Genomic DNA, 17,055 nt, shown 5'->3' on the forward strand with positions numbered 1-17,055 from the left:
AGCAGGACTACAGCTGAATGTCAAGAAGACTAAAGTAATGACAACAGAAGATTTATGTAACTTTAAAGTTGACAATGAGGACATTGAACTTGTCAAGGATTACCAATACCTTGGCACAGTCATTAACCAAAATGGAGACCATAGTCAAGAAATCAGAAGAAGGTTAGGACTGGGGAGGGCAGCTATGAGAGAACTAGAAAAGGTCCTCAAATGCAAAGATGTATCACTGAACACTAAAGTCAGGATCATTCAGGCATGGTATTCCCAGTCTCTATGTATGGATGTGAAAGTTGGACAGTGAAAAAAGGGGATAAGACAAAAATAAACTCATTTGAAATATGGTGTTGGAGGAGCGCTTTGTGGATACTATGGACCGCAAAAAAGACCAATAATTGGGTGTTAGAACAAATTAAACCAGAACTATCACTAGAAGCTAAAATGATGAAACTGAGGTTATCATACTTTGGACACATAATGAGAAGACATGATTCACTAGAAAAGACCATAATGCTGGGGAAAAACAGAAGGGAGTAGAAAAAGAGGAAGGGCAAACAAGAGATGGATTGATTCCATAAAGAAAGCCACAGACCTGAACTTACAAGATCTGAACAAGGTGGTTTATAACAGATGCTACTGGAAGTCACTGATTCATAGGGTCACCATAAGTCGTAATCAACCTGAAGGCACATAACAACAACAACCCAGACATGTAGAAGCTATTTTGTTTTTTATCTGTCTTTAACTCATTATTGGTTTTATTTATTTATTTATTCGATTTATTAGTCGCCCATCTGGCTGGTTACCCAGCCACTCTGAGCATTTTATTATTTTGAATGTTTTTAAATACCTGTCTTTAACTGTTTTTGCCAATAATTGTATTAATTCCTTCTGTAAACCATTTTGAGATTTTTTACAATAAAGCGGTATATAAATGTCATAAAATGAATAAATAAACAAATTTGGAGTCACTGCGGCCCTTGGGTCTCTTTCCATTTTTAGGAACAAAGGAATCTACCTTATACTGATTCAGCCATTTGATGCCATCTAGCTCAGTACTGATGACATGGACTAGCATTGGCTCTCCAGGATTCCAGACAATAGTCTTTTCCAAAAATTGAATTTTGGACCTTTGCATGCAAAGCATATGCCCTACCACTGAGCTACAACCCTTCCCCAGTTTAAAAAAGTATTTTTCAGAATTGTTCTTTTCAATTCACTAATAAATGCACATCATACCTAGGGCAGATCCACACCATTCATTTAAAGCACATTCAATACGTATTTGAAGCACATGAATCACACCACAGAATCATGGGAACTGTAGTTTGTTAAGTGTGATGGGAACAATAACTGTTTCCAACTCTGCAATATCCGTTTTGAGGTGAGGCAACCAGAACTGTACACATTATTCGAGTGTGGTCACACCATAGAATTGAATAACAGCATTTTGATCTTTTTCCTAATGATGCAAACCACATCCCACGAGGAAGCCCCCAAACTGGGCATGATGGAGATCTCTCCTTCCCCCTCCCCAATTGCTGCTTCCCAGAAACTGATCAATTAGTAACACTCCATATTAATGGAAATAACATACAAAATGCATTATATTAGGGGCAATTGCTAGCAAAATGTGTATTTTAGGTAATACTGCATATGAGAATGTGTATGGTAGGAGAAATGCATACTAAAAGTACTGAGAAATTTTCATGAGGACTTAAAAAAATTGCAAACTGATGCAGAAATGTGATGAATTGAACTTAAGATTTGAAAAATGAGAAACTGAGAGAAACCAAAATTGATAGATTTACCCATCCATACTATCTGAGAATGGGAAAAAACTCCTTTCTATCCACTTCTTCCGTACCATGCATAATTTTATTATGTCTACCTTTAGTCACCCCTTTGTTTTCCTAAACAAGAAAGCCCAAACATTTTAGCCTTTCCCTGTAGAGAAGGTGCTTTAGCCCAAGAGACATTGCTTGTTGCCAGGCACTCTAGAGGTCATGTCTGTATTATACCTTCCAACATTTCACAGATGAAAATGGGGCCGTTTGTGTACTTGTAACATTTGTTCTTTCTACAAGAATTGTTACCTGAGTACCCTTCCCCAATTACTCACTGCTAAAGGCTGTTGTCTGTCCATAACATGTTCTATTAATTTACTCTGCAATAGCCTGTCCTCCTGCCCCTGCCCATAAGAATAAAAATAAGAATATATAATTATACATTTATTTCCCAATGGATCTGGTTGTACTTAGTACTGAATAGCTGCATTCCAAACACATTCAGCAATATTTTTAGGAGCAGGAACAGAAGGAAAATACTCCACAGGCTTTTTGTGTCCATGCCCATGAATTTAAATGCATACGAACTAGAGTCAAGATGTACCTGCATCAGAGACTTGGGGAGTCACTGTTTAGAACTGTAGTGCATGTGTGTACACACTAACAAAAATTTAAGGAGTCACCCTAACATCTCCCTCAGAATTAAAAAACTGGGACAATGCTTAACCAGATATAAGGTACCAAAAAAAGGCGTGTCTGACTGGTCTTTAGAAAATAGAGACATGTGGCACATATGAAATTGTTAGTTTTGTGCCACCAAAGTTGTAGCTTCCCCCCAAAGTATCCTGGGAGTTGTGGTTTGGTATGTGAGGATCATTTTCTTTTGAAAACCCTGCTAGAAACACAGTACCCAGGAGTCTGGGGGGGGTACTGTGAAACTAATATGTCTCAAGTGTGGATATGCTTTTTGTTGTTGATTTGCTTAGAAAATGTGGATCAAAACCAAAGTGAAACTGTTTATCCACAGTTATATCAACTTTTCACATAAGTACAAAGAATTATCCTGCCTATTGGCACGTACTTTTATGTCATAGGTCATTCACTGGTGATTACTCGTAGCCGAGTAAGATTGTCGTCCAGGGTAATGTCTTTAACAGTGAGTCCGTAAGTGACTGTGGAGGCCAATTCTGGATCCACACAGCCTCCCACAGTGAGGACATAGGTTTCCAGATGGAAGATGGTCACGATGAGGATTTGTTTGATGTGCCTTCAGCTTAGCTTGTTTGTCCCTTTCACCCTGTACTCGTGCTTCTTCAAAGTCTATAACACCTTTGATAATGGCCAACCTCCAATTGGGACGCTCATGGGCCAAGGCTTCCCAGTTCTCGATGCTCATGTTACATTTTTAAAGATTAGCTTTGAGAACATCTTTAAACCTCGTTTGCTGTCCACCGATATTCCGTTTTCCATCCTTAAGTTGGGAGTAAAGTAGCTGCTTTGGAAGATGGTGATCAGGCATTTGAACCACATGGCCGGTCCAGCGAAGTTGATGTTGGAGGATCATTGTTTCAACACTGGTGGTCTTTGCTTCTTCCAACACGCTAACATTAGTCCGCCTATCTTCCCAAGTAATTTGCAGAATTTTCCGGAGGCAGCATTGGTGAAATCTTTCAAGAAGCTGGGAGTGGCGTTTATAGATGGTCCATGTTTCACAGGCATACGGTAAGGTCGGTAGTACAATGGCTTTGTAAATAAGAATTTTGGTCTCCCTGTGAATATCCCGATCCTCGAACACTGTACGCTTCATTCGGGATAATGTGGCACTTGCAGAACTCAGACGATGCTGAATTTCAGCATCGATGTCAGCTTTTACAGAGAGATGGCTGCCAAGATAAGAAAAGCGATTGACATTCTCCAGTGTCGCACCATTAAGCTGGATTGATGGTGCTACAGAGGGATGGTTCGCACTTGCTGATGAAGCACTTTGGTTTTTTTGATGTTAAGCGAGAGGCCAAGCTTTTCATATGCTTCTGCAAAGACATTTAGGATAGTTTGAAGATATTAATCTGAATGTGCAGAGACTACATTATCATCAGCATATTGAAGGTCTACGACAGAGGTTGTAATTACCTTACTTTTTGCTTTCAGCCTACTAAGATTAAAAAGCTTTCCATCTGTTCGGTATGTGATTTCCACGCCAGTGGGAAGTTTCCCCTCAAAAAGGTGTAGAATCATGGCAATGAAAATAGCAAATAAGGTCGGAGCAATGACGCATTCCTGTTTGACACCTGATCCCACTTTGAATGGATCACTTTGAGAGCCATTGTTATCCAAAATTGTCGCCGTCATGTTGTCATGGAGGAGTCCCAAAATATTCATAAATTTATCAGGGCAAACAGTTTTCAGAAGGATGGTCCAGAGAGCAGTTCGATTTACAGTATCAAAGTCCTTAGTCTGATCAATAAACACCATATACAGAGGTCGGTTTTGCTCCCTGCATTTTTCTTGAAGCTGTTGTGCAGTGAAGATCATGTCCACTGTCCCCCTGGAAGGGCAGAAACCATTTTGGGATTCAGGGAGGATGTCTTCTGAGACAGGTAGGAGGTGATTTGTGAGGATCCTTGCAAGGTTTTTACCTGCGGTAGCTAGAAAACAGATGCCTCGGTAGTTCCCACAATCTGTTCTATTACCCTTCTTGAAAAGAGTGATAATTATGGCATCCCTAAAGTCTTCCGGGATCTCCTCCCTCATCCAGATTTTTTCGATGAGCATATGAAGTTGTTGTGTAAGTTCAGGCCCACCTTCTTTAAAGACTTCAGTAGGAATCCCATCAGGTCTGCTAGCTTTGTTATTCTTCATTTGATTAATGGCTTTACTGACTTCATCCAAATTAGGAGATACTGCAAGCTCATCTCTAATTTGTTGTTGCAGGATTTGCAAGAAGACCTCACCAGCCACCATAGAGTTACGATTAAGGAGGTCATAGTAATGCTCTTTCCAACGCAGTGCAATAGACTGTCCTTTAGAAGTTTGGTACCATCTATTGAATGTAAGGGATTTGTACCATAATTTGTTGGTCTGTAGATGGCCTTTGTGGCATTAAAACGCCCCATGCATCATGAGCATCTGCCAAATGCTGGATTTCTTGAGCTTTCTTTATCCACCAGCATTCTTAAGTTCTCTAGTTCTTCTTTGGACCTCAGCCTTTGCACTGACATATATTTTTTTCTTAGCACAGTTAATGTCTTTTTGCCATATCCATTTCCTTTTCTTGTCAATGATATGTTCAATCTCACTATCATTCTCATCAAACCAGTCCTGATGTTTCTTAGTTTGGTATCCAATAGTTTGTTCACATGATGCAATAATGGAAGTCTTCAGTTTAGTCCAGTTTTCCTTGACATTTTCAGGGAGTTCCGTAGGTAGATGTTTCTTGAGAGTTGTTTGAAAGCAAGCTCGCTTAATAGGATCTTGAAGGGCATGGATTTCATTATACACCTTGGTTTTCTTCCTTGGAGCCTATGTTGAGGAACAATATTAATGGCCAGAGTGGATCGAATTAATCTGTGATCTGTCCAGCAGTCATCGGCACTCATCATGGCTCTAGTGAGGAGTACATCATGACGATCTCTGGCATGGGCAATTATGTAATCCAGGAGATGCCAGTGCTTCGACCGAGGGTGCTTCCATGATGTTTTAAATGTATCTTTCTGGTGAAAGAGTGTGTTTGTAATAACAAGATTATGCTCTGCACATTTAGTCAGAAGTAGAATTCCATTCAAGTTGCTATTGCCAACTCCTTCTTTCCCGATGGTTTCTGGCCATAAATCAAAATCATGCCCAACTCTTGCATTGAAATCGCCCAGGAGGATAATTTTATCTCCTTAGGTATCTCTGATAAGATGGTGTCCAGCTAGGTATAAAAATTTTCCTTGATGTCTTCATCAGCATCTAATGTTGGTGCATAAGCACTTAGAATAGTTGCCTGCTGGTTTTTGGCGAGTTTTAATTGGAGAGTTGAGAGTCGTTCATTAATACCAGTAGGAACTTCTGACAAGAGTTTCACAAGATCATTTTTAATAGCAAAGCCTACTCCATGTATTTGTCATTCTTGTTCAGGCAGTCCTTTCCAGAAGAAGGTGTAACCTCCTTTTTCTTCCTTCAGTTGTCCCTCTCCTGCTCTTCATCTTAAGTAAACTGATGACCCTCACCTAACTGAATTGTGAGTGGGTGTGCAAGTCCAGAGCTGTTGTCTGGATGCAGTGGTGGGTTGCATGAGGGCCAGTAAATTGAGACTGAGTCCTGGCAACACAGAGGTTCCATAGTAGGTTGTTCCCAGGAACAGGAAATATGCCGTTTGCCTGTTCTGGATGGAGTTGCACTCCCTCTGAAGGAGCAGGTTTGTAGTCTGCTCACTGATCCATCATTGTCACTGGATGCTCAGATTGCTAGGAGCCCCTTATTACCAGCTTCAGCTAGTACATCAGATACAGCCATTCTTGGACAGGAATAATCTGAGCACAATGTCCATGTATTGGTAACCTCAAGACTTGATTACTGCAATGTACTCTATGTGGGGCTGCCCTTGAGGTCAGTCTGGAAGTGGCAGTTAGTGCAAAATGCAGCTGCGAGACTACTATCTAAATCCAACCATTGTCAACATGGGGCTGTATTCAACTATGTCCTACTCAAAGTAGACCCATTGAAATCAGTGGCCTTAAGTTAGTCATGCCTATTAACTTCAGTGGATCTGCTTTGAGTAGGACTAGCATTGAATGCCATCCATGTAACACCTTTGTAGCAGCTGCTGCATTGGCAGCCTATACACTACTGGGCCAGATTCAAAGTGTTCTTTTTTGTTTACAAAACAAAACAACTTGGGACCAAGCTACTTGAGAGACTGCCGCTACCCTTATGCTCCTGCCTGGCCACTACATTCCCTTGCAGAAGACCAAGGCTCCTACCATTCACTTTGTGCCCACCAGCAGGAGAGCTTTCAGTGTTATAGCCCTTTTCATGTGGAATTTGTTACCATAAGGGATAAAGCATGCTGTAACAATCCACTCTTCCATGCTAAAGACTTTTAAAAAATGTGCTCAAGCCTTTCAGAATAACATTTTTAATTATTGCCTGCTGATCATCCTGTAGTGTTAACTGTCTTTGTTTGGGTGTATATTTTATATTCTGTTTTTGGTTTTCTGTACATTGCTCTGATATATTGTAATGTGATCAGTCTATAAATTATTTAAAATAAAACAATGTTAGAAGCATTTTTACTTTATTTTATTTTAGAAGCACATGGAAGTGCTTTTAAAAATAAGTGCTTAACTGCAGAAGCATTCCATGACCAGCTCAACATGTTTACCTACACTTCACATATGAAGTGTCTGCTGTCCAATTTGTGTGTAGCACTATCGTGCCATCATGGCACCTGCCAGGAGTTCTCATACTATGTGCACATAGGCTGACACATATGATAAGTGCATTCTGAACGTAACAGGAGCCCTCTTCATGCATTACTCATGCGAAGGGGGCTCCATGCTCAAGAGAGGTAGCATAACGGAGCCAATAGTCCTCCACCAGACATCCCTGCTGCTGCCCTGGTCTTGTCCTGATATCCACATTGAGCATTTAGGCGTCCGTTTTCCAGGCCCCCATGCTCAACACATGGATGCTGGGGACAGGTTCAGTGATATGGCCTTGCAGCCTCTTCAACATGTGGAGCTCCCTTTGCATGAAGGGAGGTAGGGTGTCAGTGGGACAGCTTTTTGCTCATGCCCCACCCAGACCTCGGAGATAAGCTTATCAGTGGTGACATTCCATCCACTGAGTGATTTATTTATAGAACCTGAGTGCTTAGCTGCATGTGACAAAGAAATTAGCTAAATTTAGGACAGTAGGTGTCACTTTATCACTATATATTCTACAACTGAAGTTTAAGTGTACCCTTTTGGTCTCTGCATTTGTTTTTCCTTAATTTCATGGTGTCTTTTACAAGTAATAAAAACTTTTTCAACCATTTAAGAAAGCATTGCATGTGTCGCTATTGCACAGACATTACGTGTACATGTAGTCATTGTCTGGTTAAAAAAGACCTGTGTTCTTAAAAACTGTGGAATAATTTATTTGTACAGAAGCTGTCCCAAGGGGAACAAAAGACAACTTAGTTTTTTCTGTTGGTAGGGAGGATACAGATTTGCATAAGCTAATGTATAATGTATTGATGCAAATTTATAAATCATTATCATAATTTAAGTAGAAATACAATGCATCTCACTATACTGGGAAAGACTGTGAGCAGGTATGGCTGCTCATTCTGCTGTCCGGGTGCTGCTAACTGTTGATGGTAAGTTCAGGGCATTTCATTCTCTCCTTTCTTAGGGTTCTTTGTATCTGAGGCAGACAGAATGAAGAGCCATTCAAACAGAGGACTGCTCTATGTAAAATAGGACACATGTTCACATGGTTAACTACCACTGAGCTCTTCCCTCCAAGAATGGACTTCTGTTAGTGGTTGTTCTGAACATGTCTGAACTCAAAGGGTCCCTCCAGGTGTCCTTTTTATTGCGCATTAACAAGATCTGTGCTCATGATGCTATCAGGGCAATCAGACATTATCCCACTTTCAATACTGTTTGCACCTACAAAGGCTTTGGAGTGGCCACACTGCTTCATTTAGTGCATATCCTGTAACTTCCTGCTGAAACCCTGAAACGTTTTTATACCACAGATGTTCTGGTTTATTTTGCTCTGCTTTTGTTGTGCTATAGCCCATCTGGACAGGAATAATGTGGCAGTATTGGGGAAGCATAGCAGAACAACTAATGAAGCAGAATAAATCCATCACTAATGTACTATTATTGTGTCAAGAACATGTTGCAATAAAACACCAGTCTGGAGAGGCTCGTATTCATTTTCCTCTTCTTTGAACTACCTCTTTTTCCTTTTGTGCCTTGTCTCCTAAGCCTCATTTCTTTGTTTATGGTGGCCCCATGGGGCCTGGACCTTTCAATGCTGCTGGGATAATATGACAATCCCCAGGCTGCATGGGGAGGAATACATGCAGGGGCTCTTCCCCACCCTAGCATCATCCCTCTGAAACTGGGGATAACACTGGTGTGTTTGGGGGAATAGCACCATGGGCTCTTGGGACATGTCAGATTATGCCAGTAGCTCAGGAACGAGCATGACAAAAAGGCACCTGTTTTATTCTTCATAAAGTATTTTGTAGATGTTTAAACACTAAATAAATCAATAACTCTTCACCTACCTTCCACTCTGTCTTCTACATCTACATTTGCACCATGAGATTTCCTCCATCTCATCCAGTAACCAAACTCATTCCATATTCATGTGCCAAAACCTTTCACCAGAGGTCTCCTCTCAGCACATTTGAACCTGTAGTTAAGAACATAGGAAGCTGCCATGTGTTGATTCAGGCCATTGGCCCATCCAACCCAGCATTATCTGCACTGACTGGCAGGGACTCTCCAAGGTTCCAGGCAGGCGTCTTTCATAGTCCTACCTGGAGGTGCCAGGGATCAGCCCCGGGAGCTTTTGCATTCATAGCAGGTGCTCTACCACTGAGCTCTGAACTTCTCACCAGAGGTCCTCTGTGAACCATTAATCTCCTGACACATTCACAAGCAAATTGTTGCTTCCCCTTCCTATGCAAGATCTTAATCGCTGTTTTCAAAAGATTGGGAGGAAATGAATGAGCAAAGTGAGTTTTTTAAAAAGTGAGCAAATTTGTTTATTAAATTTATATCCCACCCTTCTTTCCAAAGAGAACCCAAGGTGGCAAACAGCAAGCAATAAAACACCAACAACATCTTTAATTAATGTTGGTGAAGAGTGGGGACTTTTGAGTGACCTGGTTCACAGCCACACTATACATTTAAAGGACATTATATTACTTTAACAGTCATGGCTACAATGCCTAGCACTCTTAACTATAGTTCCCAGAATTCTTTGCGGAATGCCATATGCTTTAAATGTATGCTATGAATGTGACCCTGGAGTTCTTAATCAAGCAAGATAGCTACGTTCTCAACTTGCTCAATATAATGTCAGTCCGTCTAGTCATTTCCCTAAAAATATATATTTAAATACTTTTCTGAGAAGATAGTGAATTGCATATAGATTTTGGTTTGTTTGTTTTTAAGGTCAAGATACTTCAAGCAAATCAAAGCTGAGACCCGTGGAACTGACAGTGGTTATAACTGTACCAATATGCATCTTGTCTGTAGCTTTAATGGTCACTCTGTACACATATCAAGGCAACCACTGCAGATTCAGGAAGAAAAGAAGACCAAATATCGAAGAACCTCTGTCTGAATGCAGTCTGGTGAACCCAGGGAAGACTCTCAAAGATCTAATCTTTGATATGACAACGTCAGGTTCTGGATCTGGTATGTGTGTATGCACTGCAGAATCAGTTGGATTTCCATGGTTCTATAGACCGTTCCTAATATGTACATAGTAGAAGGGGATCACAATGCTGTAGTGCAGGGATGGAGAACCTGTGGTCCTCCAGATGTTGCTGAACTACATCCCTGGCCATTGGCCATGCTTGCTGGGGCTGATGGGAGTTGTAATTCAGCAACATCTGGAGGGCCAAAGGTTCCCCATTCCTGCTCCAATGAAATATGCACATTTACCCGTCAATTAGAGCCTGTTCTTACATTACCTCAGTTGCATAGGAACTGGTGCAGACTTGCTTCTCCACATGTCACTCCAGAGTTTTAAGAACTCGAAGACTACATGGGAAGGACTGCTTCCATTACTGCTTCACATTGTAGAATTGCCTAATCTCCCGGGATGGGGGGATGATTGAGTAGTTTAGTTTATTAATTTATACCACATATCTCAGTATGTAATATGGTCGCTGCTGTCTATAATATATATAATAAAAAGACAACATAAACACATTAAAATAAATTAAAAGCATCAAAAGCAACAAATTGCTGGTTTAAACTATTTTTCCAGAGGCAGAGTACTCAAAAGCTCCCTGGAAGAGCAATTTTCCATGCCTGAACATGGGTAATGATGGGTGACGCATCACTTTCTTGGAAAGGTATTCCACAATCTGGGCACCACATCAGAAAAGGCCTTTTTCTACATGGCCACTGTGACGCCCTTCCCTGGCTCTCCCTGTCAGGTTCCTACCTGCACGTGGCTACTGCCTGTCACTAGGCACCACCAGGGACTCCACCAGTCCGGACTGTCCTTTTTTATTGTTTCTCTCCCCGCTCTAGCACAGATCTCAACAGATCTCCCTGCTAGGCAACCACCAGTCACGTCCTAATACTAGTATTCCCAGAGACTCTGAATACTGGTATTGTTATTCTCTTCACCGCTGCCACCATTTGTTACAGTTCCCCTTCAGCCTTGGTCATTACCTTACCCTCCCTTCTGGTCTGTGAAACCCCAGCCAAGGATCAGGCCTTTGGTAAACCAAATTAAGTATTTATTAAAGATAACAAAGCTAACAAGATTAACAAGATTTCTTCTTAAGGCACATAAGCATATGGTTTTACTCAATACTAATCCAAACTCCACCCCTCTCCTTCTCCACGCTCTCCTGACAAACAACTCTCTCAAAAACCCACCAAAGCAACCCACTCACTTTCATCACCTCCCAGATTCCACTCTCACTCTTCCTTTTATACGTTCAGCCATTTTAAACACTCAGCCAATCATCTAGCATTCTACTGCCCATTCACTCCCCCTCCTCTTTCACTCCACTTACCATGTATCTTCTAAACAACCAACACTTACCATATATACATTAATATAGGAACATCACAGCCACATCTCCAAGGATGGAATGGAGGGTTTGGACAGCTTCATATGGAAGGTGGCAGGTGAGAGACCCTGGTCCCAGGCAGTATAGAATTTAAAGTCAAAACCAGCACCTTGAATTGAGTCTGGAAGCAAAGTGTTAACTAGTGTAGTCGATACAAGATCAGTATAACATGATCTGGGTTTCTATCTCCAGACAAAACACCGGTGATAGCATTCTGGACCAAATGAAGTTTTCAGATCATCTTAAAGGACAGCCCAATGTAACGTGCATTACAGTAATCCAACCTGAAGCTGACTAGAGCATAACTCACTGTTGACACATGATCCCCAGGTTCATACATTATTGGAGTTGGATGGGAGCAAGTCCTGTTGCAGCAGCTCCCATGCTAACCTGAGATTAGGCTGTTAGTTATGGCCCAGTTCATGAAATATTGCCAAAGTCATCAGTGCCAAACAAATGGGCAACCCTTGCAGTTTTGTGTTTCATTATTGTTAAATACTGTCTGAAAAAGTGGAGATACTCCTGACACTTGAAACTGGGGCTGCAGCTGGAAAAATGCTTTTGATTTGTGTCTGTTACGCAGCTGGGCTAAGTTTACAGCTATTCAGAGATCAGCCATCAAAGCTCGTTCTGAAGAATCAATAGTGAATATTGACAGGAGTAGTTTTGTAGTGGTCAAGGTCTCTCATTCGTTGGTCGAGGCACACCTGTTTCTGAAGAAGTGTTTAAAATGCTATATATTTCATAAAAGATATGCATGCACTCAGGAGGACTTTACATGAAACTATCTTGGGAATGCTATTTTTTCTTTAAAAATACATGTACAAGTAAGCAGCGTGGAAATGATTGAAATGTAGGTAATAAAACTATGGCTTAGGATTGCTGTACCACGTGGAAAAAGATGTACCTCTGGCCTACCTTCTGAAAATATGCTAAGTTTCAAATAAGAGTTCCATCAAAGTTGATGGCTTTAGAAATGTTCATCTGTCGTCACATATCCTGTGTATTTCTCCACTGAGAGGTTAAGTTTGCCAGGAAAAAGTACCATCTTTGATATTCTAAGCAACTTCTGACCATCAGCCAAATGTGGAAGGGGTTCATGACTGTAAAGCTGTAGCAGCTGAAGTTTCTGCAGTATTTCCAGACTATTCTTTGTATGTCTGTGAAAGACAAATGTTTTGGCTTCAAAGGTCAAACTCATGCTGACAATTCCTGGGTGTTTCCTGAGCCAGAAACTTTAAAACTGTTTTGAAATAAGTGTAGATTTAGATTAATCTTCTTGCTTAACACCGTGCCTTGTGTGAAGCGAAGACAGTAGGACTAAAATCTCATTTCTTCCAAGCTGAATGCCCTGAAGCCCTGGCCATAGACAGGACCAATCTATCAATTGTTCTTAAAACAGAAGTAATGGTACTTGTGTCACTGTTAGCTGATATTTTTGAGCAGCACCTTCTGACATTTTCCAGGACCCCTTTAATTTCCAGGCAGCCACCTGTGGGTGGCTGCGAGGTTACATTATCCCCCCAAATGTCTAATAATCAAGAGTTAAAGCTATTGTTGCAAGGTTTTCTACTATATTAGTTTGCCAATCTCAAGAAGGCCAGATAAAATATGCTCGTGGGGTGAGACATGTCTGTGAGCCACTAGTTGCCCATGTTGCCCTTGGGTAGAAACAGAAGAAAGGAAGTTGAAGATGGCAGACTGTGAAGGATGGTTTAGGTGTGTGCAAACGCATGTACACTGGGGTATATCCCTAATGAATCTACTTCAAGATCAAATATACTGCCCACATCAGATTTGGAAACTTCTTGGGTATTGTTTTAGTTAGCAACATGTATAAAATAAATGGAAGAAAACATCCATGCTCATTCCCAAACTCTGAAAACAAAGAACACATCTAGTTCATAACTGTGCACTGAATTATAGGCTGTCCTGGCTTTCCACCCCCACAGCTGTGTATTTAATCAGTTAGCTGTCCTTCATCCCCCACAAGTGGCCATAGATTATCAGTAGTGTGTGTACAAGTACAGCCCGCAATAAAATCTTGCAGTGTACTATTCTTATTTCCTGTTCAGGGTTTTGACCAGGCATGTCCTCTTCCAGGAGACTCCATCCCATTCTCTTCTCCCCATTTTCTTTTCCAACTTAAAGCCAACATTCTGGGGCTACTGAGCATACCCTTATTGGCTGTTTTTGGGGTTTTGACTGTTTTTTGGGTTCCCTCACCTACTCCTTAGTTTCATTTTTAATTTTTTTTTTTTTTAGTTCTGGAAAGCTCAAGTTTACTTGTGCACACTAATGCTTCCTTCTTGTTTCTCGGTGACTCCATTTTGATTCCAATCCTGTTGGCACTTGCTTCCTGAGTTTGGTATAGACAACATGCAACTGAAGAGGAATCTAGTTCTATCAAAAACGATAGGGGGTTTGCCACTGATGTAATATGACTTGGATGTCACAAATCAGAAATTGTGGGCTTTAGTCCACTAAGTTCTACTCAGAGTAGACTCAGTGAAATTAATGAACCTAGGTTAGTTATGTTTTATTAATTTCATAGGGTCTATTCTGAGTAGGGCTAACATTGCGTCTTTAATTTAAAACCCACTTCACTGAGAAAGAACAGCCAATAAAGGGTTAATGTATCTAGGCCTAGGAAGTGAGGTGGCCTTCCTGAGATGTGAGTTTGTTCTCTTTCCCCTTTCTTCCTTGCCTTCTGCTGTAACAAGTAACATCCATTTTTAAGTAAAAGAACCTGTTTAGACTTTACAGCTACAGCATGTCTGTCTTTGAGGTGAGACAAACAACCTATTCTGCAACAAATACCACCTTGTATCTGTGTATATTACACATGTTGCAGAACAATAATCATGACTGGTGGTGGGTTTAACGCCTGCATTTCTTTTGTTAGGTTTACCTCTACTCGTTCAAAGAACAATTGCAAGGACTATTGTTCTTCAGGAAATAGTAGGAAAAGGTCGATTTGGTGAAGTCTGGCGTGGAAAATGGTGTGGGGAAGACGTAGCTGTGAAGATCTTTTCCTCGAGAGATGAAAGATCTTGGTTTCGTGAAGCAGAAATCTATCAGACAATCATGCTGAGGCATGAAAATATCTTGGGTTTTATTGCTGCTGATAACAAGGGTATAGTACTTCCACACTGTTTCACAATGCTTGCCCTGTCCTAGATTAGCCCAGTGCAGTGGTATTTCTTTTCTTTTTTAAATGGTTTGGAGTGTGTGTGATTAGATACATGTCACTCGTAGAACGGATTAAGAAACCCTAGTTTTATTATCATTTGGATTAGGTGAAGAGGGGCAGTTCCACTCTGCCATACTCCCATACAAGTCTGCCTCACCGCTGTCCTCCCCAGGCAGAGGCACTTTGCAGGATGCCCTTACCACGGGAGGCTAGATGGTGACCAGAAGAAAGGCTTGCACTAATCAGGGCATTCCCTCCCAAGGGCATTCCCTGCCTGTTGCCTTTGTCGTTATCCTGTAAGCACCAGGCAGAGTCTGTCCTGTTCACCTGGACTTCTGGCAGGCAATCTGATTTGATTGGCTGTGTATGGTTCCTCTCCCCAACAATTCTCAATGGTGGTGGGTTTTAGCACTGTCCTTTGCACTCTTTTTACTATTGTTTGCATCTGATACTCTTAAGATGTATCTTCTATTTGTGTTTATAACTCTGTGGGGGTATGATTTTTTTAAATTGTGATTTTTATGTTGTTCTTTGATACTTATTTGTTGTATTTATATCCTGCCTATCCTCCAAGGGCCTCAAAGGCAACACATCTGGTGTGTTTCCCCCCTCTTTTTATCCTCACAGTAGCCCTGTGAGGTAGGCCAGGCTGAGAGTGTGTGAGTGGCTCAAAGTTAGCCAGTGATCTTCATTGATGAGTAGGGATTTGAACCTGTCTCTCCACAGTCTTAGTGCAGCACTGTACTCACTACAGCACACTTGGGCTTGTGGGCTGTTCTGCCCAATGTTAGAGGCCAAACTTGCTCCAGGTGGAGTCGGCCTGTCCTGGGCCTCCTCACAGGGCCATGGCCCCTCACCCTCAGATGAAGCCTGAGCCAGGGCTGGGTCCAAGACCAGAGCCTCTTGGTCTTCCTCTGATGAGGACTCCCCTCGCTGGGACCTGACAGGAACAGCCACTTAATTAGAAAATAGGTGGGAAGGCAAGGGCGCCATTTGAGGTTTTTGGAGAGTGGGGACAAGGAGATTAGTAGTAGTAGTAGTAGTAGTATTTAATAATAATAATAATAATAATAATAATAATAATAATAATAATAATAATAATAATAACAATGCTTCATGCCGAAATAGGCTTCTAAGCCATTTAGAAAATATAAACGCCAAATTACACAACATTGTTAAAATGCACAATAATTAAAAATACACCATACTTCAAATACTAAAAAAAAAATTGAATTAAAACGTTAAAATAAAAATGTCCATAATTAAAATATGCTTTGGTGAGGAGAGGAGAGTAAAAGAGATTCAACAAGGCCCAAAGGTCTATTCTTGGTTACATTCAGAGTTAAACTGAAAAATAAAATCACCCATCCTTCCATATTTTAAGAACATTTGTTGTGTTGGTTGTCATTTTAAAATACATCATTAGTATAGGTATTGCTTACACAATGCAACATATTGTTAAGTGCTCTTAAACCCATTGATTTCAAAATACATAATACCTAAGTCTGTGTGGACAGTGAGTAATAGAAGTCATGATCTGATCTGATATAGGTGTGGAGTGATTGCAACTTGGGGTGGAGGGCAGTGTCCGTTGCACGATGGTTGTTAATCTAATAATACATTATGCAAGATTTATTGGTTTTCCAAACTTGAACTCTTGGCACTCATTTGCAATTTCTGCTCTGATTCTTTCATACCCTTTAATCCCATGTTAGTGTTTCCCTCACATTTTCCAGCAATCATATGACCACTGATCCCACCCCTGGTTGCTGACCTAACTGTCTGAGACACTTTATTAGAATACGTAGCCAGTTTTAGCTGTAGTTTCTTATCAGAAAAATAAAAGTAGCTTGAGCATCTTTGAAAACATGATGCACATGCCTTCTAATAAAGGGATATCAACAGATTTCTAACAATACTGTCTAAACAGATGGTTAGTGTGGATGGCATTCAGCATGACAACATGTCCTATTGAGGACCAAAGCAAGTGGGATAGGTGGGCTGCAAGAGGCAGAACATGTACCTTTCCATTCTTTTTCTAATGATGTGTGGATCCTCACTAGTTATTTTCTTACTGTACAGCTTACAAAATAAGATTTACAACACAATTCCTATGCATGTTTACTTGGATGTAAGCCTACCTGTATTCAGTGGGACTTACTCCTCGGTAAGTGTGTTGAAGATGCAGCCTTCGAGTGTGAAACTCCCTTTTGCCATAATTTGTACTTCTACTTTAAAATTCTGCTGTGTACAGTTCTGGTTGCTTCACC

At 40.9% G+C, this 17,055-nt stretch overlaps 1 protein-coding gene across 4 annotated transcripts in view; it reads left to right on the forward strand.

The window, feature by feature from the left end:
* Nucleotides 1-17,055, forward strand: part of ACVR1C (activin A receptor type 1C) — a 79,376-nt gene that overhangs the window by 51,513 nt on the left and 10,808 nt on the right. For 3 of the 4 annotated variants that reach the window (XM_061608743.1, XM_061608744.1, XM_061608746.1), the window contains 2 exons: nt 9,950-10,195; nt 14,498-14,728. In XM_061608743.1, coding sequence (XP_061464727.1) covers nt 9,950-10,195; nt 14,498-14,728 — 477 coding nt within the window. The remainder of the gene's footprint in view (nt 1-9,949; nt 10,196-14,497; nt 14,729-17,055) is intronic. The other variant, XM_061608745.1, reaches the window with a different exon arrangement.

The sequence above is a fragment of the Rhineura floridana genome, chromosome 2 (assembly GCF_030035675.1).
Source record: "Rhineura floridana isolate rRhiFlo1 chromosome 2, rRhiFlo1.hap2, whole genome shotgun sequence".
NCBI classification, from domain to species: Eukaryota; Metazoa; Chordata; class Lepidosauria; order Squamata; family Rhineuridae; genus Rhineura; species Rhineura floridana.